We start from the raw sequence: 27,934 nt of genomic DNA on the forward strand, positions 1-27,934 counted from the left end.
GATTAAATTGTTATTTGACGTCGCTTTTCTGCCACTTTTGGCTAATCACTACGAGTGATGATATGAAATTGATGAAGGGACATTTACAAAGAACTACCATGCCTGGGCTGGTATTCGAACCCTGGAGCTCTGGCGTCGAAGGGACACTCCGCAACGGACGTCGGTGTAATTTCTTGAATTTCTAGTTCAAATTTTAATTTATTTAATTACCTTCATCTTCAATATTAAAGTTGTTTTTTTTTCCTTTGACAATATCTGTTGAAATAGCAGAGATCAGGAAGACAGAAGCAAATGTAAAATGAGACTTAGCATAGAATTGGTTCCCAAAAGTTGTGCAGATTTCCCTGTTTCTCGCGCATTTTCAGATGTATTTTCTCTACTTCCCCTTTCAGTGCGTAATTCGTGAACACAGAATTCTGTTTCCTGAGAAATTTCCCTGTCGTAAACAACACAGCTTCTATGATACAAAGGCCATCGGGGAAGAATGGCAGAAGAGGGTGCCAGCCAAGGGAACGGCAAAGGCTCTGGGGTGGAGAGTGCGACTGATGGACTCTCTCCAGAAGGAGGTTACCCTTGTCACGGAATCACCGCGCCTGAGAAGCAGTGTTTCCTTCTAGTGTTGCCCACGAGACGAGACTTTGGCCTGTCTCGTCTCGTGGAAATGCTGTGAAATGCTGTCTCGTCTCGAAAATATTCGTTTGTTCTCGGGACACATGATCAATCTCGTCTCGTCTCGAATTTTTAAAAGCCTGTCCCGTCTCGTCCCGTGGGCAACACTATTTCCTTCCCCTCCCTCCCGTCAAGGGATTTAAGCCTCGGCTGGATGTTTCTCTCAACAGCTGAAAACTGCTTCTCCTTCTATTGACAAAATCTTCTAACATATGCTTCCAATTTCGATGATACTCTGCAAGGCTTTTCTAGAAGGATACACGGAGGGATGTAATGATACAAAAATCAATTTGGGATTCTAGTTTAGCGTACAAAAAATTGGAAATTCAGCATTAATTGGATCTGAAACCAGCTTTAAATGGGGCGTTTGAAGAGTTTAAAACCATTTTAGCATTTAAGTTCAATATTGTGCATCTTAGTGTCGTGAATTTATATAGATAATTCTAAGCGTTTGCACAATATCTTCAACAGAAATTACATAATTTTATTAAAAAAAAGACAAGTATTTAGTTCCCACGCCTTCTGCAAGTTCGAGGATTTTCCGCTTATGTCGCTGCTGTCGCTTCTGGGCAAGCAACCCTCTGAATGTGTATTCTCCCATCTGCGGCACCGGTCATGTGCCGCTCGGAGCGGAGGAGGGGGAGGGGGATGGTTTCACACCGCAATTTGTAAACTTATCTTGCTTTGACATCTGGTTTATGTTTTGTCCGCGCAAAGACCTTGGAAACTCAGGGAAGTGCATTCATTCCTTCAGTGGGTGGCTACTTTCAAAATACAAGACAGACAGTCTTGGAAGTCGAGGAAGTGAATCGCCTTCACTTAGTTTACACAAATTACGTCGGTTCGTACAAGTCTGATCCGAAACAAGAAAGCCAGTTACTTCGTTGACTTACTCTGTGATTCTATCCGATTTTTTTTACATATCTAGGTTATATGCATCATTATGGGAATTGAAGAAAATGTAGGATGGAAGAGGGTGGTTCAGAGATTCCCATTTTCGCATTTTGACTTTTGTTTTTACCTAATACAATAATTATACTTATACTAAATCATTTGCGCCGCGCTGAGACCCAAGAACTGACATTTTAATTTATTGAGGCTCAAAATAAATAACAAAATAAACATTTAAATTAACGTTCATCATCATATTATTATTATTATAAAACGTAAAGCGCAAAATTTAATAGGACGACAATGCTCTGTGTGAGTTTGGTGTGGAGTAACAAAATTTTAATAAATTTATTTCCAAATCATGAATTTCATTTGAAATTAATTATCTCCCTGATCGCATAGTGGTAACGTTATCACCTTGTAATCAAGGGTTCCCGGGTTAGGGTCCCACTTTAAACTGTAGGTCCAATCCCAATTAGCCTATCTGTGCATAAAATAGGACTTAATACAAAAATTAATGTAAGATTATGTAAAAATTGACAATTTTGACTGACGTGTCGGCGTTAAATGAACCTAAAAATTAAATGACAAATTACACAAAAATAACAGAAAAATTACGAAGGGGAAAATTTATGTTACTGGTTGGAAGATGTAGAGGCTGGGGAAAATGAGACAGGAGACACTTACCTGGAATCCCCTTTAATTTGAACAGTGACTTGACATTGGTAACATTAACTAAGGAAGCATTCATTCATTAACTGACATTCGAGCCTATAGGACTTATGACATTACGGTGCATCACAGTCAGAAATCTGGAGAAATCTTAATATTTAGTTACAAGTGGGATCCAAACCACTCCTTCGGAAGAGACGTGTCTTCACCGGCTATTAAACCCGGGGCCCTCTGATTACAAGGTGTTACCTTTAAGCTACCTGGGAAGCCCTCCTTAGTAATGCATAATATTTGAATACAATTGAATTGTGTTCCTTTTCCAGCAGTTTAGCGAGTAAAATTTTAAAATTTCACTTACACTCGAAACTAGGGCGACTTTTTTTTCGCCTCATTTGAGCTGGAATGATACTTGGGAGAGTCTAGAACTTGTAATACAGAAAACTAACTTTTATTTATAACTCTTTTATCTCTGTGTGTGTAAAACCATAGTATCTTTTTCACGATTTGGTCTCTTCAGATATAGAGCTTCCTTCATTTCTTGCCCTTCTCTTTCTCTGTCCACTTGCTCGTTCTCTATTTCGCTTTCTACCTTTTGCTTCTGTTTCTCATTCTCTCATTCTATAGTTTTTTCTGTATGCCTATCTTTTTGTTTCTCTTCCTTCCTTTATCTCTTTGTCGTTCTGTACTGTTTCTTTTCTTTGTTCCTTTTCTCACTCCACCGTGAGAAATGTTTATCTTCATTTCTCTCAATCGACCCCTTCCTCTGTTATTATAGTCTGTTTTGGTTGGTTTTCCTCTTCCTTTTCCTCTCTTTTAGTCTGTTTTGCCTCTTTATTCCCACTGGAGGCACATGGCACAGTGGTTCGGATCCCACTTTAAACTGTAGGTCCACTCCCGATTAGCCTTTCTGTGCATAAAGTGGACTTAAAACCACAAATCAATCAATCAATCAATCTTTATTTTCACTTTCATTCTCTATCCTTTGGTTTTTAAGCATCACGCTCCAGCCTCCTTTAGCCTACCCCGCCCCTTGGGGTGTCGTCCTTCAATGGTACCTGTTTATTTGAGAATGGGTGAACCCCAGAGCCGCTTTATGAAGAGAGAAGGCCGCAAAAATCCGACCTCACAAAACACGCCCAGGAACCTAATCTTAGTTTCCAGCAGGCCAGTGAGACGCCCAGCCGACTTTACAAAGGGAAAACTTCCCTGTTATTGTCCTTCAATACTTCTTCTTCTTCTTCTTTTTTTTTTTTTGGAAATCAACTTTAATCTCTATTTTTTCATTCCAAAATGAATAATTTCGGAGAATTAGAGATTATAAAATGGAGTTCACCTTGGCTTTTCTGTCACTTTTGAGCCGAGGACTATTTAGGGGAGGGAGATCCAGAGGGCATTGCCATACGCAGAGGGGGTGCTAAAGGAGCTACAGCCCCCCCCGAAATTTTTAGAAAATAAAAAAATTCAAATGAAGGTAGTAATAAAGTCGAAAAAACTCAAAATGAACCCCAATAACCATTTTTGTGTTTGAATTACTTTTAAAACGAAGGATTAAAATGGTAATTTGAGCTCATACGAAATGAAAATAAAACACCAACACTGAAATGGATTTACGGCAATGTATTCTATGATTCAACCAAATATTTAATCTGCCTCTGTTCAGTAAAGGTTAGATTCATGACACGGAACCCGCATTCACATTCAATTGTAGATATTGGTACAATTTCAATTGAATTCATATAATCCTTGACCTTGAGTGAGGTGAAAATGTGTCTTGGCTGACATGATTCCATAAATAACACGTTCTTAATCGTCTAAATGCCATGTGTGTGTATTTAATAGGACCATATTCATATTCAATAAATATTCGATCCTTGATCTATTTGACATTCATTTCTCATTTCATTTTTTTGCGATATTAACTACACCTAAGCTAGATAAAGAATATGTGTTGTTATATCCCTGTACTTACACCGTCTTTTTGCCTATTCAAGTAATAATAATAATACATTATTAATTAATTTACATATTTAATTAATGTCATTAATCTAATGTGAATACTTTAATTTCATCATTTATATTATTATTATTTCTGAGACTTGGTTCGGACTCTCCCCCCCGAAATATATTTCTTGATACGTGCCTGCTTTTGACTAATCTTGATTGATTGATTGATTTGTTGTTTGAAGTCCACTTTATGCACAGGAAGTCTAATCGGGACTGGACCTACAGTTGAAAGTGGGATCCGAACCACTGTGCCATTTGCCTCCACCGGGTATCGGACAGACTAATCTTGAGTAATAAAGGTCCCGAGTTCGGCGGTTATGTACAGAATGGTATTTGAAAGTGAAGGGGAAGTGCTCCATCTGCTTGCTAATGTTTGGTTATTGTGGGGAGACTATATATGTACAATTTATAATATATCGATGCTTCAAGAGTAGTTGCCGGAAATTTTGCAAATACCTCACTCTTTACGTGCATCTATCAATATCTCCAACTATTAGAGCAGAGCCAATTATGATTGTGAACTGATAGCAAAACGTTTGTTTGTTAAACTTGTTTTAAGACCAATTTATGCACAGAAAGGCAAATCGGGACTGGACGTATAGTTTAAAGTGGGATCCCATCCACTCAGTGGGGTAGCGCAGATCTTTGCCCCCCCCCGCAAGTAAAATATTGAGGGGCCCCCTTAGTGTCACAAAAAAAATATGATGCCAGAGTGGGACGGAGGTACAATAGTTAGATAGTTATCTGTTCTCCCCCCTTCGTTGTACAAGAAATCAACTTTTGCCTCAAATATTATGCCTTCCCATTTTTTTGTTATCGACTTATATCACTGTAGTACCTTCTTGAAACTAAATCAGGATGGTCTGAAGCTCTGAAAAATAACTGGAAGAAGAATCTGGAAATATTTTCTCTAATTCAACGCAGGGACACAGCCAGGAATCACTTTTGGAGGAGGGGGAAGCTTCCCGCTGCCATATATTTTGTTCCTGATGCTTTGTATTTTTGCTTGAAATATTTTTTTTTAATGAAGTTACATATATTACACAGATATTAAAAAATACTGTTTTGGTGGAATTGTAAAAAGATAGTAAACACTCCTCTTTTGGACTTTGAGGTGGACGTGCCTTCAGCCCCTAAACCATCTCCTGGTTCCTCCAGGCCAAGATTCAACGTAAGAGTCGCTCATATTAGCCTTCTAATACTGAGTGAGTAATATACTCAAGCAACAAACTTATCCTTCAGTAAAGGGGGTTGAACCGGATATCTAGATTGTCGGTAGTAACCTATCACAAGGTAAATTTCAATCTGCTACGAAGAAATAACTGCAGACTCTAGTCTTGAGTGATAGATAATAAAGCTGCGAAGGAACTCTATTCACTGAAAATTTGTCACTCCATGAAATGCAGCTTGGAAGGACTGAAACCTCCCCCCCCCCAACAAAATAAAAGAAGGTTGCCACAGGTTAGTAGACCTCAACATCATTATTCATAATTTTAATGCTGCCATTCTTTTTTCGATAGACCAGTGATCATACTTTCTTAAATACTTTTTCATGAAACAAGAACCTTTTTATTAATAGACCATCAGTGCTCGAATTTTCCTTTTTTCTATCCCCAACGCGAACAAGGAAATTTGCAGCGAGGAATTTTCCCTTCGAACACTGCAGATCAAAAAATCGTAACACGTTGGAAAAGAAGAACTAGTTCGACAGAAATGTCCACAAAATGCCAAATTGTAAGAAAAATGAACTTACAAAATTACACAAAATAATGGTCACATTTAACTCATACGTTGTATACCCTGCGTGGCAGAGGATGGGATAATGGTCTTTACAGCAAAGGGATAATTTACTATGGGTTTACTGAGGTTTTCGGTCCCTTTGAAGTAAAACGTAACAAGTGTAGACAATATGGAAAATTCATTTCAGCTCTTATTTCAATATGAAAAGAATTGGGACCCCCCTTGAAAATATTAGGTGGGAAGTTACATTTTAAATATCACGTGTAAAACTAAAAGGTTACGAATTAACAATTTTGATGTTTATTGTAAAATAAGGATAGACTGGTTGAGCAACTGAATATTTCTACTGGATTCATAACTGTAGACAATTGACACGCTACACTACGTTTACGACAAACTGCGTAGATACAAAGGAATGAGATGAGGGATATTTTCCTATCGATGGACATCTGCGAGCAAGTAAGTTAATTCTGCATTTCGGAGGGGGACCCATATGACAAGTTACTGGGGCCCCTCTGGCTGAGATAATACGTCACTGCTTGTTATCGCAGACGTCGTATATGATGTTACTGGGAACCAGATTTCTGTTTCGTAAATCGATTTTTTTATAAGCGACACTATATGTGGAATTTCTGCGATTATATAAAAAATTCAAGAACGCATTGTGGGGCTCCTACACCTCGCCCCCCCCCCCCCGCGCGTTGCGGGGATTGCGGGGGTGGCTGCTACGCCACTGGAGCCACTACGTCTCCACCGAGTATTGAATCCTGGGTCCCTTGATTACAAGGCGACGACGTCACCACTACGCCATCGGAGAGGCCCTGATAACACAAAGTGTGTAGCTTCTTGTACGAGAACAGTAACAACAGAATCCTGATTCCAAAGCTGAGAATTTATATTTTAGGTATTTTACTACATAATCTATGTTAGTTGGCCATTTTACTGTAACAAAAGGAATGTACCGACGGAAACAAGAAGAAACATGCAGCTTCACAGTGCATAGGCTGGTAATCTCAAAGGACGATGTGTAAGGTTTTTTTCAACTAAGGAAAGGAAAACAGTTATTCTTCAGGGTTTCGGCACATCTGTCAATGGCCAGTGGGAACGACCATTCATTCTCCCCCTCTCCCTGCCAGATCGTAAAAGCAGCGAGGTCGGGTTGCTGAAACTGGGTAACGATGGTAAGAATATGGGAAATTTGTGACTGGGAAAAAGAAGAATTTCTTGAAAGCGACGTCAGCGCCTCCCTCGTGTTCCCTTGATACTGTTGTTAGAACGGAACTAACGACACTCGCGAAATTTGGATTTCTTTCAACATCCAGCCGAGGCTTAAGGGGAGCCGGTGGAATCTCACCCTGACGTCACCAGATTCCACCAGCTGGAGAAAAAGCCTGACGGACATTCCGCAGCAAACGGTTGAAAACATTCGCGCGCTGGAAGCAAAGAAATATGTGAATCAAAGATTGGTTCGGAAGAATATTGCGAAGAATTAAAAAAAAACTTTTTATAAAATTATAGCCGGGTCATCTCAGATTACTTAGGTGACCCAGAGTATACGCCGCTGTTTCATCCAGGATACGGAAAAAAGGTGAAATTTGTTCCCTAGTGTTATCCCTCTTAAAAATAAAATGAATGTGGCACGTTTTCATATTATACATGGGCAGTGAACAGTTACACTATGGAACGAGATACAGAAATGTATATTTCGTACCACTGGAGTGAAGAATATCTTTAAAATCGTGTGTGGAAATGAACTCTTTAGCTGCGCCGAAATCGAAACCATGTAAGTACGTATTTATTTATGTTGCATTGTCATTGTGTGTGCTCGGTAAGACAGCAAAAACACTCACGTATCATTCTTAAAATAGCACCTGCCGTTTGAACTTTCTAAGGTAGCATTTGCATTCAGCGAGAACTTCCCGGGGTGATGCAGTGTTTAATAATTACTTTCCTTATCATAAAGGGTTAGTGGTGTGAAGTTCGACAAAGTGATTACAAGTCGGGATAGTGATGTGCGAGTGTAAGAAGCCTTCAATAAACTGTCCCATCCGTTTTGCATATATCTATGGCCGCGCTGGTGAGTCTTCTATTATTATTATTTTTTTAATTTTCTGTAATAAATGAAGCTAGGCTCCCCTCCGTCCACCTGTGGCGAAAATTCCGTAGACGAGTAAAGAACCTCTTCGTTAGTATTGTGCCTAAATTGTCGCCTTGCGTATTGCTAACGTCGTCGGCTTGTAATGATGGGGTCCCAAGTTCGATACCCAGTGGAGATACATAGTGATTCGGTCAGGTCCCACTTTAAACTGTAGATCTAGTCTTGGTTAGCCTGTCTGTGCATAAAATGGACGTACGAGGGGCGATCAGGTTGCTCCGACCCTAACATAGAAGGAATGACGTTATGATTGATTTTTTATTTTGTTATTGTTTAGTGATCCTTAGTATGCTTCCATTCTGAATTGCAAGTCTGAGCAGCGTACAGTTTCCTTTTCACAGGGATATAACTGAGTGAAGTTGTGTCAATGTGCCAGAATGGAGAAAACTGAGGTGAGAGCGGTGATCAAATATTTTGAGAAGAAGAAGTGGACGGTATCCAAAATTCATGAGGACTTGGTGGATACACTAGGGGACACTGCTCCTTCATACAGTATGGTGAAGAGATGGTGTCGTGAGTTTAATTGTGGGAGAGAGTCGTGTGAGGATGAACATGCAGGTGGAGCACCAAAAACTGTCATGGCGACCGAAAACATTAACCAAGTCCACGATATGGTGCTGAAGGAAAGTCGAGTCCGTCGTCATGTTGCTGAGATGTGTGGCCTGTCATATGGCACTGTCAAAAACATAATTACCCAGGAATTGCAAATAAAAAAAAATGCTGCAAGATGGGTCCCTAGAAACCTCACCCCAGATCAGAAGCGTACCCGAGTGCTCATCAGTCAAGAACTTCTCGACAAGATTCGTGCTGATATAGACGATTTCCTTGCCCGATTTGTAACTATTGTTGAAACATGGGTCCATCACTTCAACCCAGAAACAAAATCACAAAGCATGGAGTGGAAACACCCACATTCTCCACCAACGAAGAAGTTCAAGGTGCAAACGTCAGCCAAGAAGGTGATGGCCTTAATTTTCTGGGACTGCAAGGGTGTCCTTCTTGTGGACTATCTACAAAGAGGCCAAACCATCACTGACACATACTACAGTGACCTAATCAAGAAATTACGCGATTCCATCAAGAAAAAAGGCGTGGGATGTTGACTCGCGGTGTGCTCCTTCACCAGGACAATGCATCTGTCCACACCTCACGCATTGCGAGGGCCGCTATTGCAGATGCATCGTTCGAATTGTTGCCCCACCCACCCTATTCCCCAGATTTGGCCCCCAGTGATTTCCATTTGTTCAAACATTTGAAGAATGACATTCGTGGGCAAAAATTGTCTGATGATTCTGAGGTGATAAGGGCTGTGGACTCATGGTTGGAGGACCAGTCGGAAGAATTTTTTTTGCAAGGTATCCAGGCGTTGGAGCACCGATGGGAAAAGTGCATTGGAGTTGCAGGGGAGTATGTTGAAAAATAAAAACAAAATTGAAACCCTATTGCCGCGCTTTCTATGTTAGGGTCAGAGCAACCTGATCGCCCCTCGTAAAACAAACTTCTAAATTGTCGCCTTGTAAGCATAGCGTCGTCAGTTCTGATCCCCGTTTAAAGCTTAGACCCAGTCCCGATTACCCAATCTGAGCACAAACTGGATTTAAACTTTGGTCGAGACGAATAAATCTTGTCTGAAGTTGTAAATCCTTGCCACGCTGTCTTGTCTGAGTTTCGACTTTCACGCCGTTTTTCTACATATGTAGGCTAATCGCGGCGATGGGGAGAAATGATTATTAAGCTTCGAAATATCGAAGCAAATGACAAGAGATTATACACATTAACGACACTTTGGTGTTTGATTAAATCGCATAGTAAGGAAGTTTTGATTTACGCGAGACTTTGTACATCTTACATTCTAATGAACTGAAATCTCGAACTGTAATGTAATGTTTGCACGCGTGAACATAAGGAAAACTACACGTGCGTACGCCGTCATAGTGACCGGCATCAGAGGCCGAGTGGTCAGAACGTAACGCCATACGAAGCAAAAGGTCCGATGTTCATACCACATGACATGGATGCAACACTGTGTTAGTCTCATCACCATTTCATCAATTCGTTATTAATCCGACTCGAATAACCAAAGAGATAGAAAAAAGAGCGACGTAAATAACACCAAGGAACTGCGGACGAGTCCAAGCTTCTCACGTAAAATACACTGATAGGCAAATCGGTATTGGGACTACAGTTTAAAGTAGGACCCGAACCACTATTGTGCAATCTTCGGCCAGCGAACCCGGGACCCCTTGATTGAAGGGCGACTGCGTTAGCACTACGGACATGTCTTCTTTCTCGGTCTGGGTTGTCGTTTCTAATGAAATCTCTGGGATACAAATTCTTTGGATGTGTAGAGCAGGCCAGGGATGAGATCACAGGCAAGGGCGTATCCAGGGGGTAAGTGCAGGGGATCCGGACCTCCCCCCCCCGAATTCCTTTATTTTTTGTGGATTCTGAAAATAACCACTAAGTTTTTTTTTAACTGTTTGATACAGTAATTGAAGTTGATGTATTTTTTTAATAATACATGCGGAGCTGAAATACTAATTGCATTATGTACCAAAACTATTGTCAATGTGTGAAACTCGATTTCTAGAAAAAGCAAGCAAGTGATCTTCTAGCCGCAGTTGAAAAGAGAACTTTCTTAATTGTATTCCTTATCTGAGAACAGTTTTTCAGATTTACTGAACAGTTGCCAAAGTATTTAGAGCAATCATCACAATTTACCCTCTGCTCTTTCTTAGCCAAGAGACGTCACAGAACTGCTTCAGAGACTTCGGAAGATTTCAGATAAAGAGTTCAGTGAAATATTTCTTACTGCTTCTAAAAAGTCGATTCGAAGAATAACAAAACACAATAATAATAATAAACGAGATAACTATCATCTTATTATTATACAGGAGGACACACCATTGGCCTTGGAGGATGGGCAGCCCTGGCTGGACCACCGTCAAAAATTTTATTTCTGGATACGCCCGTGACAGAATGAAGAGAAGGAAGTGGAATTCAGTGGCGTGTCCAAGGGGAGGCCTAGTAAAGAAAAAAGAGAACTCAAAGGCAGGAAAAGATGGCAACGTGAAGACTGACTATACTCGGAACGCTGAATCACTGTATTAGCGTTTCCAATTTCTCAGTTTCAAGCAGGGGCGGCGCCAGGGGGCCCCGAAGGAGTGTTGCGCAACCCTTAATTTTCTTCTGCACCCCCTTCTCAAAACTGATCTTCAACCTAATTAAATGTTATTTTACGTTATGCTATTTAAGCAATATCTTCGCTTTGAGCGTAGAATGTTACGTGTTAAAGTGATACCGCTGTTAATGTATTCAACAGGAAATCCATTGGTCCTGAGAGAGAAGTCGCATTTACTTTCGTAGTGGCGGCATTCTACACAAATATCAGCGGCTGTTGTCTTTCTTTCATCATGACTGTGGTTAAGAATTGTTTGTATTTGTGTTTCTTCCGGTGGCGTTTTCAATAATTGCCTACAGCTCAGTGTGAGCTGTTTCATATATATTTTTTGGTGTTGTTGATAAGAGCACTTATTTTCCGCCTACTTGTTTCCCTGTATTCTCAAAATCACACTACAACAGAAATTTTAGTTGCTTTCAGTAGATCATCGAGTTGTGCCCGGGAAATAGTTGAATGCGAGTTGTATCGAGATGGTTGTTTTATTTTTCGTTGTTGTTGTTTATCCACACTTCTATGTTAGGAAAGCAGTCTGTATAATTACATGAAACTGACTACATGATTTCGTTATTTTGTACGCGTTATTTTATTTACAAATAGCAGAACTTCAAGTTGCATGGCGATTTCCTTTTTTACCCAAAGCATACAAATTGAACACTCATCAATGGTCTCTGATATACAGGGTGTTGCAAAATACCTGTTACAACGCTTGGGAGGTGGTTCGACAAGTAAAAACGAGGAAAAAATGTCATGTGAAAAAATGTCGAAATCGGCACCGTTTGCGAGTGACAGGCGTGCGAAAATCGCCTCACACCATGCGTAAAGTACAATAACTCAAGAAGGAAGAAAGATATCAATGTCGGAATAAAAGAATACAAACAAAATCGTGCCTGACGAATACAATGGTGCAGCAATTGAGGCCCAGTGTAAATTGCGCAAGGTGACTCTCAAAGAAAGTGGGGAATCCCGATGGAAAATATAGGAAATTTACTACTATTTTCTACATAATGTTGAGATCGGAATGTAGGCAGTAAAAAATGACGACGTATGTCCACATGTCCCACTACTGCTGGGACACCGTCCCACACTCGGGAAATAGGAAATTCACTCGAAAATGACGCTATGCCGTCAAATTACGCTCAGATTGATTTCAGCTAATTGGTACAGAAAGCTCCACTAGAGGCGCTGTGAGTGTAGGTCACCTGTTACGTATTAGTGTTGGTGGATACTACGTAGAGACTGTAGTCGACCGTTGTTTTTCCTGTCTTGTTCTGCGTCTCGCAGCGTGGAGTTTAGTCTGGCGTGTGTGTATGGTTGAATTGCGCTAAGGAATATTGTACGTAGAGTACGTATTCCCGTGTTCTTTCTCGGTTTGCAACAACTGCGTGGACACCTGTGTGACATTACGTGGGTGCTAATCACGGTAGTTGTGATCCGTCACTCGGAGGGAAAGTGCCCCTGTTTCTGGGCAGTTCTCGAACAAGACAATGGTGGAGTACTCTACCCACGAGCTTGCTGATATGCATCTCGTTTATGGAGAGGCAAACCGAAACAGCCGTGAAGCACGTCGTTTGTATCACGAACGTTTTCCCAATAGGCGATTACCAGCACATGCACTCTTTCAAAGACTTGATGCTCGACTGCGTGAAACTGGATCTCTACTACCCCGTAGGTGGGATTGTGGAAGACCCCGCACTGTGCGCACTGTGCAATTTGAAGAGGACGTGTTGGACGCGATACGAGACCGTCCTGACACCAGCACACGTGTCATTGCTCGTACTCAACAAACCCACCATAGCAATGTGTTCCGCGTTCTTCGAGAGGAGGGATTGCACCCATACAAATTGCATAAGGTGCACCACATACTGCCCACGGACTTTCCCCTACGCATGGATTTCTGCCAATGGTACGTGCAACAAACTCTTTCCATTCCAGAGTTCCCAACAATAGTTTTGTGGACCGATGAGGCAATGTTCACCAGGGACGGCATGTTCAATAGCCACAACAGCCACGTCTGGGATATGGACAATCCGCATGCAATCATTGTGCGCCATCATCAACATAGGTTCGCAGTGAATGTGTGGTGTGGCGTAGTAGGTGACCACTTGATAGGCCCGTACATTTTGCCATCTACTTTGTGTGGTGGGAATTATCGGGTGTTTCTACATGACGTATTACCTGAACTTTTGGAAAACGTGCCACTGGCAGGTAGACAACGTATCTGGTTTCAACACGACGGCGCCCCCGCACATTTCGACCGGGGAGCCAGAGCCTTACTCAACGATATTTTCGGCGATCGTTGGATTGGCAGGGGTGGACCTTTACCGTGGCCACCTCGTTCCCCCGACCTCACACCACTGGATTTCTTTGTGTGGGGAGAAATGAAAAGGCTCGTGTATGAAACCCCTGTGGAAAGTGCTGAGGATCTCGTTGCTCGTGTTAGTGCCGCTGCTGGGACAATTGGTGACATGCCAGAGGTATTTGCACGTACCAGACAATCAGTGCTTCGCCGATGCCATCTTTGTCTTGAAGTCAATGGCGGACATTTTCAACAACGTCTCTGAGTATACCGGTGTTTGTGTGAGCCCCTATCAGCACCACATAGTGTCCTTTAGTGAAAGGTACGAGTGAAGATGCTGGATATCGCTGTACTTCATACCGTCGATCTGCATGTGCGGAGGTTGTGCGCTTCTCAGTGGAATCCCTTCCAGATGTGCTGTGCCTGGAAATGTTACATGCCATTGTGTGCGTTTTCTCGCCATTCTCCGTCTTCATTCCTTCGAGGATTACCCACTTTCTTTGGGGAGCTCTCTTGTAGTATATGTACAGCCTAACGACATGTGGCCATTGTTTAACTTTTGTTTTTCGTACTGCAAAGTAGTGTGTCAACATTAAGGGATTGAAAACTTTTTTTTATGATTTTCCAGTATTTTTTTCCATTTGGGATGGTGTCCCAGCAGTAGTGAGACATGCGACAAATTGGTTTCTTTTCTTCGAACCGCAATGTGAACCGTGTACAACAGGAGATTTGCAGTTATTTTCCTATTTCCCGGGTGTGGGACGGTGTCCCAGCAGTAGTGGGACATGTGGACATACGTCGCCATTTTTTACTGGCTACATTCCGATCTCAACATTATGTAGAAGATAGTAGTAAATTTCTTGTATTTTCCATCAGGGGATTCCCCACTTTCTTTGAGAGTCCCCTTGCGCAATTTACACTGGGCCTCAATTGATGCACCATTGTATTCACCAGGTACGATTTTGTTTGTATTATTTTATTCCGACATTGCTATATTTCTTCCTTCTTGAGTTATTGTACTTTACACATGGTGTGAGGCGATTTTCGCACGCCTGTCACTCGAAAACGGTGCCGATTTCGACATTTTTTCACATGACATTTTTTCCTTGTTTTTACTTGTAGAATCACCTCCCAAGCGTTGTAACAGGTATTTTGCAACACCCTGTATATGCATCGTGAAAAAATACAAACACTATTTAAATAGGGCCTCATGTGTGAACTTGGCACCAACACCAATGAATTTCAATTTTATGATTTATATAACAGCAACAATAGTAAAGTTAAAATAAAAGTCCCTGGAAAGATATGAAAATATCTTACTCTGCCCCCCCCCCTCCAATCCTGCCGGCGCCCTTGTATGCACGTTTGATGTTTTACATATTTTCAAACTCGCGCCCCCTGCATTTTATTCCGCACCCCCCCCCCCCGGCACCCCTAGATGATAAATCCGGGCGCCGCCGCTGGTTTTAAGCAAGTTGATATAAATATATTTTTATTGCAAATACATGTGCCGACGGTTTTCATATTAGTGGATTGTGACTGAGGGTCTCCACCAAAGGTTCCTGTTTTGAACCCTGGTCTGGACAAAAAGTGACAGTAAAAGGATGCAAATTACCTTCCCCTAGAAAAACTGCGTTCTTTCTATATCCTCATATCGACACACTAGTCTTCATGGATCAGAAAGTGCCATACTCATGTCGTCCTGAAAAGGGGGGGGGGGGGCTGGGAAATGAAAGTTATCCAAAAATTGTACGAGGCGCATCCAGAAAGTAAGTTTCCCTATTTTTCCCGTGAAAGTAAACATAATGAGCCGTGTAAATTGCGCATGCGCAGCAGAGCTAAGACGTATCAATCATATGCCAGGCGGACAGATCCCGCCCGGCGCCAGTAGCGAGGCAGCAGTGGTCCGAAGTGGAAGCTCGTATTCCTTCTCCCGCCGCATGCCAGTAGCGAGGCAGCAGTGGTCCGAAATGGAAGCTCGTATTCCTTCTCCCGCCGCATGCGAGGTTCGGTCGGTGATAAAGTTCCTGAATGCACAAAGCATTGCGCCAATTGACATTCATCGTCAGCTCTGTGAGGTCTATGGGCCGAACATTATGAGTAAGCAGATGGTGCGTCGCTGGTGTCGGCAGGTTTCGGAAGGTCGTCAAAGTGTCCATGATGAAGAGCGCAGTGGGCGTTCGTCCCTCATCACTGATGATCTGGTTGAGCTGGTGCGGCAGCGCATCGTAGAGAACCGTCGCTTCACGATTATGGAGTTGAGTAGCCTTTTTCCGCAGATATCGCGATCCGTGTTGCATGAGATTGTCACGCAGCGCCTGCTGTTCAAAAAATTGTGTGCCAGGTGGGTGCCGAAAAACCTGACACCCGAACACAAAATGAAACGTTCAGGAGCAGCACTGACATTCCTGCAACGGTACCATGATGACGGCGATGATTTCCTCGACAGGATCGTCACGGGCGATGAGACGTGGATTTCGCACTTCACCTCGGAAACCAAGCAGCAGTCAATGCATTGGCGGCATAGTGGATCTCCGGTCAAGAAGAAATTCAAACAGACGCTGTCGGTACAGAAAGTGATGTGCACCGTGTTTTGGGACAGGAAGGGCATTTTGCTCATTGACCTCCTCCCCAGAGGTGAAACGGTGAACGCTGACCATTACTGTAAAAACACTTAGGAAATTGCGACGTGCCATTCAAAACAAGAGGCGTGGCATGCTTACTGCAGGTGTTGTGCTCCTCCATGACAATACTCGTCCACATACGGCTCGGCGCACAGCAGCTGTTTTGACGGAATTTGGCTGGGAGTTGTTTGATCATCCACCTTACAGTCCTGATCTGGCTCCCAGCGATTTTCACGTTTTCTTGCACCTCAAGAAATTCCTGTCCTCCGGTGAGCGTTTTGGCAACAACGAAGAGCTGAAGACATCTGTCACACGCTGGTTCCATTCACAGGCGGCAGAGTTCTACGACAGTGGGATCCAAAAGTTAATACCACGATACGACAAGTGTGTCAATTCTGGTGGTTGCTATGTTGAAAAACAGCTGAACCTTTGCTGTACCTGTTGCCAATAAATGGTTTCCTGAAACTGTGTTGTTATTTTTTTAAAAAAATAAATAGGGAAACTTACTTTCTGGATGCGCCTCGTATATTTATATAATTTATTTTCAGTCACAGTAATCATGGGGGGATTTGGCACTTGTCTAGCCTAGGGACCGCGCAAAAATGAGATTCTGAAGCGGCAGAAGTGACAAAGACCACCGAGGGACCATTAAAATTCCTTAATTTTTTTTTTTCAATGGAAAATAAAACAATGTGTCAAGTCCTTTTACTTGCTTATTTCATGAAAGAAGATAGAAAGCCTAGCGTTTTCAATAACTTTTTACATCATAACCCTATTTTCAGAGATCACGTAACAGTGCTCAAATATAAACAATTATTCCTCGAAAAAACGAATGTTAACATTTTAAATGCAAACAATTTAAAGTCAAGTGGAGGTATATTGACGGTTGAAATCAACATTCTTATTTCTCAGTTCACACCCAATGGCTACCGTAATGTAGCGTCGGTTTCTTTTCCGTTGGTGCATGTGCGGTATTAGTGTTGTGTGGTGAAATGAAGCTTACAAACGAAAACGAAGTTTAATTAATAATTTTTATTTAGATATGTGTATATTTTAAAGTTTACAGGTGCTATTAATACAGAGGATGCATTTGTGGAAGTGCAGTACCATGATAGAACTGTTTACAATGATAATTATTATTATTATAACGTCGGCAGGTTCCGAAACAAAGGGTATCCTAGAGGCCCAAATTTTATAACCCCACTCTGACAGTAATAGATGTTAATTATTGCTAGGGCGTTGCAGGAACATAACTTTAAACTGAAGCAATGTTTTTTGAAGGGACAATACTATTATGGGGGAAAATGTGTCGAGTTTGCTCCCCCCTGAAAAATACCTTGCTTGCCCCTCCCTAGCAAAATTCCTGCGGACGTCGTCCATGGTCATACCAGAGTGGTCATACCACAGGTAAATATAAGTTATATATCTTTATCTGTGGTCATACCTTGTTGATGCAATGGGTCAGATCTTTTGTTCCCGTCCAGACAAGACAGGAAGAAATGCAGACACACTATTATATGGATAGTTGTTTGTTCCTTGTAATCTGATCCATAGAGACCGTTGTTTGGGTCGGGGGAAGGAAAATAGCCATCGGCAAAAGTTGAACTCAGCCAGCTAGTTTGGAGAATAAGATATGTAACTACTTCCAAAGAGTCATTATCTTGCTTAGACTTCCTCTGCAATGTAAATTGATTTGCCGTGAGAATGACGTGGTGAAAGTTTTTAAAAGGTCGAGATCAAATCATAAATACGAGGGGCGATCAGAGCTCTTGTCCTGACACAGAGAAACCGGAATTGGATTGTTTGAATTTGTGAGTTCCCTCTATGTATAGATAGGCTAATCGGGACTGGACCTACAGTTTAAAAGCGTGATCTGAACCACTGTGCAATGTGCCTCCACCGGGTGTCGAAACCGGGAGCCCTCGACTACGAGGCGACGACGTAGCCGTCACGGAGGCCCACAGAGAAAGTGGAGGTTCTACAACAAGGTCGACGAAGTTCTCTTCACACATGCCGTCCACACACAATATTCTCTCGGTGCTTAAGTAAGTAGCTCTTTTTCGAATCTAAGATCTCATATTCGAACAGGGTTGTATATTTTCTTGGTTAAACACTGTCCTTTGCATTAGGTATTAGTTTGTTGCGTTTTTTCGTTTGTTTCGTTCCGAGAATACTCTTGTATCCCCCCCCCGGTTAAATTTAATAGTGGAACAAAGAACAATTTGCCATTTTCATCCTTGTAACTTTTTACTTATATGTATACAACGAAAGTACTGTCCTAGTAGCTCCACTGAATTCGGTAGGCGCCAACCAAGTCTCTTTCGACAATTCCTCTCTTTTCGAAAAATCGATTCCACATTCTGAAAAATTACATCTGCTTAGCATTCCATTTGGAGCATTCACGTAAATGTTCGCGTGGCTTGCTTTCAATGTTGTCTAATATCTGTTATGGAATATAGGCTCAAGAATCTACAAAACTATTGCGAACATCTGGAAGGGCTAAAAGTGGGATCCACCTGGAATCGATCCCGGTACCCTTTGATTTCAAGGATTACCCATGGCGGAGTTGTTAGCGTTATACGAAGCTAAAGATCCCATCACCCATTTCATTATTCGTGCATCGTCGCGATTAACCCAAGAGAGAGAGAAAAGCGACGTAAAGTAACCAAAATACTATGGAGGCAAAAGCATCTAATAGTTAAAAATGATCTGTTAATTAAAAATACACTATTTGTCCATCTGTGAGGCAATAGGGCATGTGAAACATCTTGTCAGGCGACCCACGCGTTTGTGATCGGCTCATACGACATGTGACGATGATTCCACCGCACTACGGTAGGAGCGCTGCGACAGAATTGTGTCGGTAACGATAGCAGCGCTCTTCGGCCAGCGAGTACTTTCTTTCCTTGGGTGATCTTGTACGTGACATGGTGGTGAAATATCGCTTGTGTTGTTTATTAGTGTGTGCATGTGGTTGTGGTTTTTGTCACGGAAGTGTCGAAGGAGTTTGCATACCTATACCATTTTTTTTACAGCGACATTTCGACATTTCTCATGAAAATACCTGCTTCCCCGATTGCGTAATAGTTCCGCTGTCGTTTTATAAGCAAAGGGTTCTGGGTTTATTCCCCGGTGGGAGTACATTGCGCAATAGTTCGGTTCGCACTTGAAACTGTAGGTCCAGTCTCTCAGCATAAAGCGGACCTAAACTTTGGCAACGGAAAGCTTAATTATAATTTGTTAGTATCGCGTTGCTATGAGTTGTGCTCGTCGTGTTTTGAAACTCACTGTAGCCAGTTCACACAAGGATGCTGAGTTCCTTAAATATGAATCAGCGGTGACTGAACCTACGTGAGAAAATATTTTAGCTGATGAGCGGAAAGTTCTTGTACGGAGTGTATGACATCTCTTAACCTCACATCTAATTGTTAGTGCCAACAGTCGACATCGTATTAGTTTTGAGTCGTAAGTTGAATGTCAATAGTTTGACCGTGTAGAGAGTAAATGGAAACTTATACTTCGGTACGCGCGCCGACAGCGGAATTTCGTAATGGGAAGGGATTATGCCTTGTAATGTTACTGTGTTCAAAATGAATTCAATGTAACGGGGTGGAGGATAAAAGTGCTGTTAATTTTTATTTTAAAGATGAAATTTTGTTTGACTTGCAGTTTCATGATTTCCATTTATTCACAATATTTTTAGCATGCCATTCATACGGTTGCTGTTTTCCTTTACTAACATAGGTTTTAACACTGCATTTTATTGACTGATAAAAATAACCGTGATAAGCATGTATATTGTCAGAGGGAAAGAAGTTGCCTTCCCTCCGTTCGAAACTATTTAGAACTGTAGAGAAGGCACCTGCATAGCCCCCCCCCCCCCCCCCAATGAGATAACTGGAAAGACTTCATATAATTCATGATTAATAATTTTCCATTGTTTTCAAAATCCATCCTTTACGTTACATCAGATTTTAGTTACAGTAAATTCCCGGTAATTCGAGATGGACAGGACGGGAAAACCGCGGCAAACTAAAGTGGATATTCGTTTGTTTTCTCCCCTCGCTTCTGTTTCGACTGTCTCCGTGTTGCCATATATAGTGCGTCCATTTCGATCTGCAGCTGAGAGATCGGGAGAAGCGTGGCGGGCGGCGCTGGCGGAGATGCCGACATTTGCGGCCTGAAATGCCCGCTTATTTTTATGGACATATGCAGACATTTATATAAATATTGCAAAACGAGCACTAACCTGTGTTATAAGAGTATGGTTTTAATTTTAGTAGCTTAGTGGCTGTATGTGCTGATGAGATGCCGACATTTGCGGCCTGAAATGCCCGCTTATTTTTATGGACATATGCAGACATTTATATAAATATTGCAAAACGAGCACTAACCTGTGTTATAAGAGTATGGTTTTAATTTTAGTAGCTTAGTGGCTGTATGTGCTGATGATTTTGACACTCCCATCTCCTGTGAAACACGGCGTAGAGGTTTGTTTGGATAACTTTCTAACGCTGCCTCAATTTCATCGAGTTCATCGAGGAAGCTCACGAAAACCATCGACTTTTAATGGTTTCGTCGGCAGCGTAATCTTGATACAGTGTTGCACATTCGAAACCTCCAAACGATCCCCATCGACACAAAACTCTTCCAAGGATATAAACTTAAGCAGGACGTTGCTGGTCAAAACTATGATTAAAATGTTTTATTATCTGTGGCTCTTAACATCGTTTCTAAAGCGTATTTTTTTGTGTATATAATTGCAGAACTTGGATGAATTACAGATGATGAATTATAACCCAGGTTAGTGCTCGTTTTGCAATATTTATATAAATGTCTGGATATGTCCGTAAAAATAAGCGAGCATTACAGGCCGCAAATGTCGGCATCTCCGCCAGCGCCGCCCGCCACGCTTCTCCCGATCTCTCGGCTGCAGATCGAAATGGACGCACGGTACATAGCTTCCGACCCTTGTTTCGTTGTCCAAAATCTTCAACAACGTCAAATATTGCGTCTCTATTTTCGCTATGTGCGGTTTTTCCCTCGATGAACGAACACTTGGCACTGACTAAAGATGACGACGATCTGTCGTAAAATGCCGCACATTTTGGCAACGCAAGAACAGGATTACCTGATAAACAGCTGGTTACATCGCCCACGCTCCCTCCAGTCACTTGCAGTTGAAAATTCGACGACAGCGCCACAGGGGTGTTCTCAGCTTAGTTGAGATGTACCTCAAATTACCCCCCCCCCCCCTTCAAAGAAAGTGAATTCTAGGGAATAACAGGAAATATTTTGGATAAGTGCTAAAGAACTTCAGGACGTTGCACCGTTCACAAACCTACTTATCTGAGCACTTTTTTTTGTCTCGAATTATCGAGATTCTACTGTATTTATTTTAGGACTTGTGTCTGTTAAAAAACAATTCTGCTTAGAAATATGTGAGAAACTTTAATTTAAATGAAATATTCATAACATTTGAAAGTTTTCAGTGGTGAAGTATAGTGGGATGTGAAGTGTCAGTTGAAATCGTCAAGGTTTCATATTTCATTGGAACAGTTTTTCAATAGTGAAGGACAAAGAAATAATGAATACATTGCAACAGAGGCCATTTTGCTATCTTATCTACCTTAAATTCATTGTTATATCCAAATTTGAAACTGAAAATATAGTAGGCTTTGGAGTATAATTCTCACAAGTGTCTCTCCTTGTGCACTCCACTGAACAGAGGTCGCCTTGTAATCAAGGGGTCCTGGGTTCGATACCCGGTGGAGTCTCATAGTGGTTCGGATCCCACTTTAAGCTGTAGGTCAAGTCCCGATTAACCTTTCTGTGCATAATGTGGACTTCTGATATCATAATTTGTACATCATTAAGTACTTTGTTTCTTTTTCTAGGTGACGATGAAATGGAAATCGTAGAAGGGGACCATACATTGAACCAGGTTGACGCATCTTCCCCTGCCTCTAAAAGTAAGTTGCTTTTCTCATTATTGCATCTCCCACTCTGAACATTTCACACTAACCAAACCTAGTATCATTGTAATTAACATATAGTATTCTCTGCCAATGCTTCATAATTGTATGTTGAATCTAAATTGTGGAAATAACAGGAAGACCAAAGTTTGGCTTGGTAACAATAATTTATCCACACATCTTTAAATTTTTCAGAAACGACTGTTTATAATAATTTTTCGTACTCAGTTTTGCAGTACATCCCTCCAACAATCCAACCAGTAAATCCCTCGATCAGTAAATATTTACTAGTTCAGTGGTATAGTAAGCATCAACCTGGAAGGTGGTTTGAAGAGTGATTTTTGTATTGAGTAGTAGAAAAGTGGAACCTTTTTTATTGGTTCACATGATTTTGTTTCATTGCACTTCATTCGTGGCTTTGGTAAAGTGCAAAGACCCGAAGTATAAAATTATTAAGAAAACTGTTGGTCAACAACGGTGACTGGAGCTACATAACATTGACACATACTACTAAAGTCTCAGGCTCGATAACTGATTCAACCATAATCTTAACATGCCTTCTGAGCAAGCTATATTCCTTCATTTGTCTTATAATAATAGCTGGGTACAGAGTGGAACATCTCAACTTTAAATTGTTTCTTTGTCTTTCACAGGAGAACCACATTCGTCCATCACAAAGGAACTGCTGCTTCAACATGGCATGCATGCAGTCGATTTCAAAGGTGAGGCAATCACTTTCAAAGCAACCACAGCAGGGATTCTGGCAACATTGTCTCATTGCCTGGAACTTATGTCCCAGAGAGAAGATAGCTGGAGGCGTCGCTTAGAAAAGGAGACTGATCGTAGAAGAAAAGTTGAAGACTTGTATCGGCAAGTTAGGGAGGAGACACGAAAGCCAAGTGTTGTTGTTCATGGGGGACCAGATTTTGAGGTAGGTGTTGCATTTTTTGTAGTATATACAGTGGAACATCGATTTTACGTTCCCGGATTTTACTTTTTCCCTACATTATACATTAAGTTTTGATGGTCCCAACATAGCAATATGTTATAAAATTTTCCTCAATTTTACATTTTACTTTTATTATAGCTATTCTAGAAATGATTTTGTCTATATATGAAATAGGAATATTGGAACTAGGATGGCTAGGAGGAAATTTTTGGATGCCTATTATGATAATACCTCCTTCTGCAGGTTTTCTAAAATTCAGAACAAATTCTAAATCTTTTATAGCTTCAGTTATATTGGCTATAAAGTTTTTTTCATCTAGGTCCCCTGAAAAACGTAAAATCGAGGTTTGACTGTATTACCAGTTTTCAAAATCAGTATGTACCATCAATGTTGAAATCGCGTGTCATGATTCTATTTCTTCACTTAGTTCCGCTCTGATACTGCACAGGTGAAAGGTATGTATGTTTGTGCTACATAGGTACCACAGCATTCTTAATGAACATTTTGTTGGGGAACCATTGCCTTCCACCTTCATAGCAGGTAGCAGGAGTTATTTGAATTGTAGAATTACTGTAGGCAGGTCCATACCCAGGATTTTTCATAAATGTTCTCTCATATTGTACACTGTATGTATGTATGTATATATATCATGGGCATCGGGAGGGGGGTCGAACGGGTCGGTCGACCCCCCTGGGAATTGACATCGTTCATTTAAAGATACTAGAAAGCCAAAAGCTTGTTATTCTTATTGTTATGAACAGAAATAAAGTTCATTTAGTTAGTGTTCGAACAGAACAATCAAAGTAAAAATGCATTGGATCAAAAACATTGACTGAAAAGTACAGGAACAAAGTTATATTTTACCATTTCAAACAAAGAACAAATGGTTCCACAGTTTTCAAAATTCTAATAATTACAGTTATAGGTGAAAGGTCACACAACAAACTTTATGAAAAAAAAAATCCCCCTAATATTTAAAGCCTTTTCTTGAACGAAACGTGCAAAAGTTAATATCAAAATGCTTTTCAGATACTAACTGCATAAAATGCAAAAGAAATTATTGAAAATAGTTGTGCTGGTATTCACTTGTTGGTTGGATCGAGTTTCCCCTTTTACATAATAATAATGATAATTAATAATTAATATTATTATTTCAAATATTTTTTTTATTAGTTTATAATAGTTATTATTTTTCCACTATTCAACATTTATCATTTGACCGCCCCCCCCCTGCAAAATTTCTGGTGAAGCCCATGATATATATATATATATATATATATATATATATATATATATATATATATATATATATATATATATATATATATATATATATATATATATATATATATATATATATATATATATATGTGTGTGTGTGTGTGTGTGTGTGGGGGGGGGAGTGTATGGGAGAGGGTGGTTAGAGAAATTTGCTCATTTGCTACGAAATGTTGGAGAACAGCATTTTCTAACCTATATGCATGCAACCACGTGACAAATATTTGCAGTTGACCCTGACATTTGTTTCTGTCAGAGAGCGAAAAGAAAAATTGTATGATACGAGTAGACTACATGTATGCATAATGTAAACAATTCAAATAACCTACGAAAAGCAACATATGTGCGTGGGGTTGATAGATGACGGTTCACACCCATTTTTCAAAGTCCCTGACTTTTCCAGGTATTTTACATACGTAACTGTGTAATGATTTAACATGCTAAAAAATAAGAGTTACACTTCAACTTTGTAAGTTAATAAAATGAATCATGTTTGTTGAACATTTTTGAAAACAAATAAAGAACCTTTTTATAAGCAATATTACCCAAAAAGGAAGATTGTTGGGAAGATATTACGAAACTTGTTTTCAGATACAAATTCTGCCAAGCAAAAATCATTTAATTTTCCTGACTTTTCCACGTTTTGAAAGCATTTTTTAAAAAAAATCATTTGTTTCCAATGACCTTAGTCCTAGCCTTGTTTTCCTGATTCCTCCACTTGTCCAGAACTTTGGAGTCATTGCAAACCCTGTAAATAAGTTATCTGAAGGGAATGGCTAAGTGACTTCACGCTGGCAGTGTGTCTGCTGGCATAATATTGTTTCTATGGTGTATTTTCGCTTTTAGAATCTTATTCGACAGTAAAAATAAATGCAGTGGCAACCAAGAAGCTATTAAATGGGGTTGCATACATGTGGGATAGAAAATGCCATTTTCAACGGTTCGTAGGATCGAATTTTTTGGCCTTGATGTCCTCTACACACTGTGAAAGTTGTCTGTTGTAGGGTTACTGTGTATTTATGTTCAAGACAATTACAAGTAGAAAAGAAGAAAAGTTGCAGTAAATCAAATTCCGATTGACAGAATTTTGTAAATAGTAATGTATTTAATTCTTGAGTATTTTACACAAATAACAATACATGTTAAAATTATTTCAGGCAATTTTTTGCCCCAAAAATCTAGCAACAATTCTGCAAGAAGTGGATTTTCCTATTTACATAATATTAATTAACCCTAAACTATTGAGTGGCAGAATGGACATCAGTTGCAGAAAATCTCTGATGTTGGAGAAAGAAAACATTTTTTTTTATCTTTCTGCTCAGTGGTGGCTGAAAAGGGATCACAGACCTTGTGGTCTGGGTGGAGAACTAAATGTGCCTTATATGGTTGGTTTTCTTTTGCAGTCATTGAGGAACCTTTCCTCCATAATATAAAGAGTAGGCCTATAGAAAATTCCCCTCTATTCTAATTATGTGAAACATTAATGACATAATAATAGAGAGAAACCACTCAACAATCAAGGGGTTCCTATTTGTCGAGTGTCAAACAACCAGGACAATGTCTGTAGTGGCGCAAGAGTCTTTCTTCCTTTATAGCAAGTAGTGTCCAAGCCAAGACAAAAAAGTCGGGACATAGATTAAAAGGAATGGAGTCCCAACTAAATCAGAACGTCTGATAGCCTTGCATCAATGGTTATAGAAGTAAAATAGCCCAATATTGCAGACTTCTAGAGCCTGTCTGTGTCCAGAAACAACCTATTCATTTGTGCAACGACAAAATCGAAATTCTTGCAAAATTTCAAAAACCATCAACATAATTTTTGTAGGTTTTTATATGTTCAAATTAAAAATTTTCATGGCTCAAGGAGGGCCATGGCTCCCCTGGCACCTCCTTGTGTAGGGGCCTGCCTGTAGGGAAAGTTCTTCTGATCCAAGCAGTTTGCATGATGCACTTGAATGGCTATTCAGATGCAACTTGGATTGATGTACATTGTGCATAACGCTTCACAGTTTGAATAGCGTACATATGTTTCTCCATCACAGAAAGTGATGAAAAGTAGCTAGACTCCTATATGAGCCTTGAAGGCAACCACAGGCCAGAAGATTATATTAAGTTTTTTAACCTTAGCCAATTAGCAGTGGCGATGCATGACATTTTTAAGTAGTCATCGATCTTTCCAACCTCATGAGGGGGGTGGGGGTGGAGGGCACAATATTTCTCCTCAGTAAACGCCAAAAATATTCCAAGCTTTTGATAGCTAACGTCACTCTCACTTCTACCCTGAAGATGAAAGTGACGTTAGCTCTGAAGATGAAAGTGACGTTAGCTCTCGAAAGCTTGGAATCTTCTCCACAACTCACCTGGTCGAGAAACTTTTCATCAAATGAGAAAATATCTTCAGTAAAAATATTGCAAAAAAGTGCACAAATCGATATGCTGTGCTCACCTGCCCCGTCCATTTCATTTGTCATCAAATATTAGAAAAAAAAAGTTCAACTGTGTTAACTAAACGTGATTTATGACACCACCTGGGTTGTGAAAAGGATGGGATGGTTTTCTTTTAACGTTCTTATGTCGCAATGTGGATAATACATGATATTCATTCCCTGGGACAGCACTAAATCTATACTTTAGCGTAGCAATGCGCAACTAACTCGTGCTGGACCTTCTTTTGCAAATCCACTAAATGCCCTGACATAACTGCCGACCCATCATAAGTTTGAGCAATAATACATTTATCCTCCAGTTTCTACTTATTGACAATTTTTACATGAACAAATAACCTGTCAGATATACAATTGGTACTCACATCAATAAAACGATTAAACCCTCTTCCTTATGCACAGATATCAAGACAGTTGACAATTAAGACCTACTGTTAACATTAGAGGGTTCGTCTAACATAATTGTAAGAAAGTCTGATTTTTCAGTTTATTTAAAGAAAAATTCACTCACGACACCACTAATTGTGTGTATTAGATCATTGCATTGCATGCTTTACAATGATGGCAATAGCACTCGGAAAAATGTTAATCCTGATGATGTCACAGAAACCCTGCCGTAATCATGGGAGCTGAAGAAAGAAGGCCTTTTAGGACCAGACCTTCAAGCGATCATCGGGTGTCTTCCAAACAGGTAGAGAGATTAACACATTTTCTGCGATGACCTGGGCCAGCGAACACCATTGCCTTCAATAGGAAACGTAGCGTGAGTGTTGGCCACGGGGAATAGTACTGGGGCTCTCATTCCGATGCGCTAAACTTAGCAAATTCTTTGCGTATTTCTAGTCGTCTCGTGGTGTTGCTTGGCTTATTTTGCATAAATATGAGAATACAGAGGCTGATCCGTCTCCATCCGAACAAAATGGAAGTGTTGCTTACCTAAGAGATTCCAGCCTGTCACCATCAATCATGCTCTATGTGATGGCCACCTGTGTGTACTATTGCACGACATCGCAGTTTGCACTGCAGCAGATTTCGTTGCAGCTGTACCAGGGGTAA

At 40.6% G+C, this 27,934-nt stretch overlaps 1 protein-coding gene across 2 annotated transcripts in view; it reads left to right on the forward strand.

The window, feature by feature from the left end:
• cert (ceramide transfer protein) overlaps window positions 1-27,934 on the forward strand; it is a 90,457-nt gene that overhangs the window by 25,411 nt on the left and 37,112 nt on the right. Inside the window, exons 1-3 of one of the 2 annotated variants that reach the window (XM_083130756.1) lie at window positions 19,100-19,150; window positions 22,130-22,204; window positions 22,861-23,138. In XM_083130756.1, the coding sequence (XP_082986882.1) occupies window positions 22,141-22,204; window positions 22,861-23,138 (342 nt within the window). In that variant the 5' untranslated portion in view covers window positions 19,100-19,150; window positions 22,130-22,140. Of the gene's footprint in view, window positions 1-19,099; window positions 19,151-22,129; window positions 22,205-22,860; window positions 23,139-27,934 lie in introns of those variants that run through there. The other variant, XM_083130755.1, reaches the window with a different exon arrangement.

Source organism: Lepisma saccharinum, chromosome 11, assembly GCF_977018435.1.
Source record: "Lepisma saccharinum chromosome 11, izLepSacc3.1, whole genome shotgun sequence".
Taxonomy (NCBI): Eukaryota; Metazoa; Arthropoda; class Insecta; order Zygentoma; family Lepismatidae; genus Lepisma; species Lepisma saccharinum.